At 48.7% G+C, this 4,439-nt stretch overlaps 1 protein-coding gene across 1 annotated transcript in view; it reads left to right on the top strand.

Moving 5' to 3' along the window:
* Window positions 1-4,439, top strand: part of LOC104272484 (eukaryotic translation initiation factor 4 gamma 3-like) — a 72,147-nt gene that overhangs the window by 30,574 nt on the left and 37,134 nt on the right. The window contains 1 exon segment of the mRNA XM_009867499.1: window positions 68-215. Coding sequence (XP_009865801.1) covers window positions 68-215 — 148 coding nt within the window.

The raw sequence follows: 4,439 nt of genomic DNA, 5'->3' as shown, positions 1-4,439 counted from the left end.
CCCCGTTACCACTACACCTCCTTCTCCACCTCCTCTCCCATCTCCTAGTGCCCTCCCTGTTGTTCAGGGAGATTTAGAAGGAGAGGAGAGCACAAGAACTACTCTTAACGAAGAGGTAAAAGATCCTGACAAGAAGGAAGAGACAGAAGCAGATGGGCAACTGGAGGAGAGCACAGAGGCTCAGAGTTTAAGCTCGAGCAAGAGTCCTGTCCCAGGTAAGTGTTGGGCACTGTGGTCGCGTGCGTTGAACCAGAGGAGGAAGGAAAGGGGTCTTTGGAGGTTCTTCCATCGGATGTTTCCATTTTTATCTGCCCCCTAAAACAATCCATTTGTGTTGCCCGACCGTTGCTGTGGGTTGCGGGGCCAAAAAGTCCCTCGCGATTTGTTCACAAAGCAGGTGGCAGACTGGAACGTGCCTCCCAGGGCTGGCTGGGTTCCCGTCAGCTGCCGGCGTTTCGCTCTCGCGGTGGCGCGGGGCAGCGCTGGCTTACCGGGGGAATTTGGAGGAGGTGCTGGCCGAGGTGACCGGTCGGCTCGAGGACCTGTTCCTCTGGATTTCTCAGCCTGCGCCTAAACCCGCAGGAACGCTCAGACTTTGGAGGCCTCTGGGTGAACCTTCTGGAAAGCAGTGGGGTCTGTGGTTTGTGGTTTGGTTTGTTTTTCCCCAACTCTAAAAACGTGTCCTGGTGGTACCAGCCGTGGGTAAATGAAATGGACCATTAACGCTCCCTCAGACGGCCGGAGCGTCACACCCCGCCAGCGGCCCAGCCGCAGTTAACGGCGCCTGGTTTTCCTCCGCAAAGGTAACACGTGAGCGACGTTTCCGCTTCTCGCTTGGCTCTTCTCGTTTCACTGGTCTTGAAATTTCCAGAAAACAAGGTGCTTTAGTTCTGGAGGCGTAAGGACTTGTTAGGAATTACTAAAAATCGGAATTTCTGTAGCTGCCTTTTAAAATCCAGGCTGTGACTCCGAGCGGTGCTTCTGCCTCTGGTTTCAGCGTCCTGTCACGTCTCCGGTTTTGCATTTAATGGCCGCTGTTTCTTTATTTGCTGGATCTTCTATAGAAAACTGCTGCTTTTTTTCTCGGGATTTCCTGGAAATGAAACTGGGAAAGGAGTGAAATCAGTCAGTGACTTGTATTTAGCTGCCGGGTCAGTGGTGGCTGTTCCTCACGCCTCGCCATGCTGAAGCGTTTCCACCCTGCTTTACGGTCCTGACTGCGAGCTGGGGTTGTTCAGTTAAATATATCCTTTGAATTCGGTGAAGTTTTGGTAAGAAACAGAGGAGGGACAGCAGCTTGTGAATTGGTTTTTGGTTTTTAAAAATGACATTTAAAATAAGGTTTGGTTTTTTTAGTTTATCCTTTCATAAGCAAGCAGTAGGTGTGCAACGGCATCCAGGGCTGTTCTCTGTTATGGATTAAATGAAATGAAAAGCTGAGATTGGCCTTGTTCCGTATTTGTGTAATGCTGTGCCAGGTCAATATGCTGGATCTTAAATAAAATCCAATATCTAGAGAAGATCAGAAAGATCCTTTCACTCTACCAACCACAGGGTTGGGTTTTTCCCCGTTAATCTTTTTCTATTTTTATTTCACTCGGGTCATTTCACTGCTCTGGCACTTGTTCTTTCATTCCGGGCTGCTTCATAACACAAATTAATTTCCTTACAAAGTAGAGAAATGGGACTCTTTGTGTAAATAAGGTTTTACGCAGCCAGGTTCCAGCTTGCAATATTACTGCTTGCTTTGTAATGTCCTGTAGTTTAAATTAAAAATAAAAATTACTTGCAGCATTTTGAGCTTATAATTATGCAGAAGATTAATTTTAATGCTCTAATGTCGTTAGGCTAGACAGCACGCATTAGCCAATACATTGGCTTTGGCAACAGAGACACAAATATTTCTCGAGTCACGTAAAAGATCGTTTGAAATTCTGATTATTATTAAAAGCTCAGTACCTCAAGGAAAGCAAAAAGCTCTTGAGGTCAGTTTTTTGTGCTTCATCCCTCCTTTAATGATGTGTAACCATGTTGTGTTTCTCTGCCAGCCTTTTTGGGGGGCAATAATTTTCCAGTTCTCCCTTGGAGAGAGGAAGACAGCTGGAAATAACTTCATCTGGAGGCAACTGCTAATTCAGGTGCCCGTCTACACCGAACGAGGAATTGCGTGTCTGTGCCCTACGCTGGAAAATCCAGATGCCGAGCTTCAGGAGCAGGGAGAAAGGGCTGTAGTATTATTTTTTTTGTTCTTGGACTAAAGGCCGAGAGACTTCTTTTATGATCTGGTAGAAATGGGGATGAGGGAAGCTCCTCAAACACGTGGTGGTAAGCGTGAGCTCTGTGACTTTTAGCGACATTTCTGTGGGGTTTTTGGCAGAGGTGTGCGCTTGTTACCGGGCGGTTTGGCCACCGATCACCCTGCCTGATTCCCTCGGAGGGCAGCTGGGCTGCCTGGGCTGGGAGACCACTCAGACCCAGGAGCTCTGAAGAATTACCTCGTGGCTGCAGCACGTACTCCAGAGGGTCCTTCTTGTAGTTACAGCCCAACTCACCTGAAGATGTTGGGCTTCTGAAAGAGGTGTTAAGCCACCTCTGCCCTGACGTGGCTGCGCAGTGCTGGTGAGACCCACGGGCGTGTCCCCTGGTTTTGGGATGAAGGCAGCCCCTTTTCAGGGGCGGAAGAAATGTGCTTGTTCCTCCAGCGCGTTACAGGCTGCGCCTTCCATCCGACAGGCACAGAAACACCACTCGTGGGTTTTACTCCAGCAAGCTCGATGTAGATACAGAAACAAGGATGTTCCAAGTGCGGAGCCTTTCCCTTAGGTATCTTTATTCTCCAGCAGCTCTTTGTTACAGCCCAGGAAAATGAATTTTCCAGGAAGAGACAGAAGCTGAGCAGAACTGACCCTTTGGGGATGCAGGGGAACCTCTGCTTTTTCTTCTCCACTGGCGTTCGGTCTCCCCCAGATTTCCAAGCTCAGAGGATGTCTGCAGGAGCACCGACGTGGTAGTCTCTCCATTTTGCAGAACTGGAGTATGCTTGCTCTTTGTTACAGCCCAGGAAAATGAATTTTCCAGGAAGAGACAGAAGCTGAGCAGAACTGACCCTTTGGGGATGCAGGGGAACCTCTGCTTTTTCTTCTCCACTGGCGTTCGGTCTCCCCCAGATTTCCAAGCTCAGAGGATGTCTGCAGGAGCACCGACGTGGTAGTCTCTCCATTTTGCAGAACTGGAGTATGCTTGGTTTTCCTTTCTGTTTTAAACTATATTGATATATTCTGTCTGCTCTCAGTGTCTTCAGCTGTATCAGCCGGCATAATGCAGCGATTACCTTGAGGTGTTCAGGATGGGCAGAGCTCTTTGTCTGCAGAGGCTGAGAGCACGCGGCTTTTAAATTAATTAATTCCTCCTCATCTTCATTGCAAGGAAAAAAATACAGATATTATCAAGAGAGGAACTCAGCACTCAGCCTGCGATCCTCCCTGAAAAAACATTGCTGGAGTTCAAAGTCACCAGCGACACGCAGATGCTTTTGTTACTAAATTCTGGTTTTGCCTCGGTAGCTCTGTGGTGAGGGCCCAGCACACTTCTTGGGCAACAAAACAGGAAAAATGGTGGTGGTGGAGTAGAATTTCTAAAGAAGGCGGCGCTACCAGAGACTCGAAGCCTTGAGGACATGCTCTGCGTGCCTGCCTTTGATGTCATCTTTCTATCGTGGCTTGTTACGAGAAGCAAAGAGCAAAATAAGAGATCGATGTCTGTCGCAGGCAGAACTCTGAGGAGCGTAGGGAGCCAAAAGAGCTTAATACGCTTTGAATTCAAAGGGCTGTTTCTCGCAGAGCTAATTTATGAGATGTATTTCAATATAAAGTGGCCCAACTGATGGCGGGCCCCTGGGTTTCTTAGCTGTGGAGGCTGTCACGAGCCGCTCGGGGCAGGAATTGGAAGTAGCACGGAGAAATATCTCCAGCACCCAAAGCCAGAGAGCCGGAACCGTCAATCAGGTACCACCATTTTCTGGATTTGCTGCCATAGCCAACTGGAATATATTTTCTTTCACACGAGCTGGAAGGCGATGATGAGCCTTTGGTTTTTAATGGCACATTGGCTAAAAACAAAAACCAGAGGAGCTGGTATTAATTTCTGCTTCACAGCTGGCAGCCACATCAGAGAGGAAGCCGCCGTCTCTGTCTCCCGGGGCGGGTTGTGGCTTCGCCGGGCTGGGTTTTCCCCGCAGAGCGACGTGATGGAGCTGGAGAAACGGGTTGAGGTAGCGAAGGATCTGCCGAGCAGATCTCTCTGTGGTGGTGGTACCTCCAGTAGTGATGGCTGAAAATGAGGATTTTGTTGCTCTTTCCAGCCCTAATGTCGATGGGTTTCATCACTCCTGTTACCTCTCTTAGTTTTTTACACAGAGAAGAGCTCACGGTGTTGGTTCA

Source organism: Apaloderma vittatum, unplaced genomic scaffold, assembly GCF_000703405.1.
Source record: "Apaloderma vittatum isolate BGI_N311 unplaced genomic scaffold, ASM70340v1 scaffold12544, whole genome shotgun sequence".
NCBI classification, from domain to species: Eukaryota; Metazoa; Chordata; class Aves; order Trogoniformes; family Trogonidae; genus Apaloderma; species Apaloderma vittatum.
This window is presented reverse-complemented; position numbering and strand designations above follow the sequence as displayed.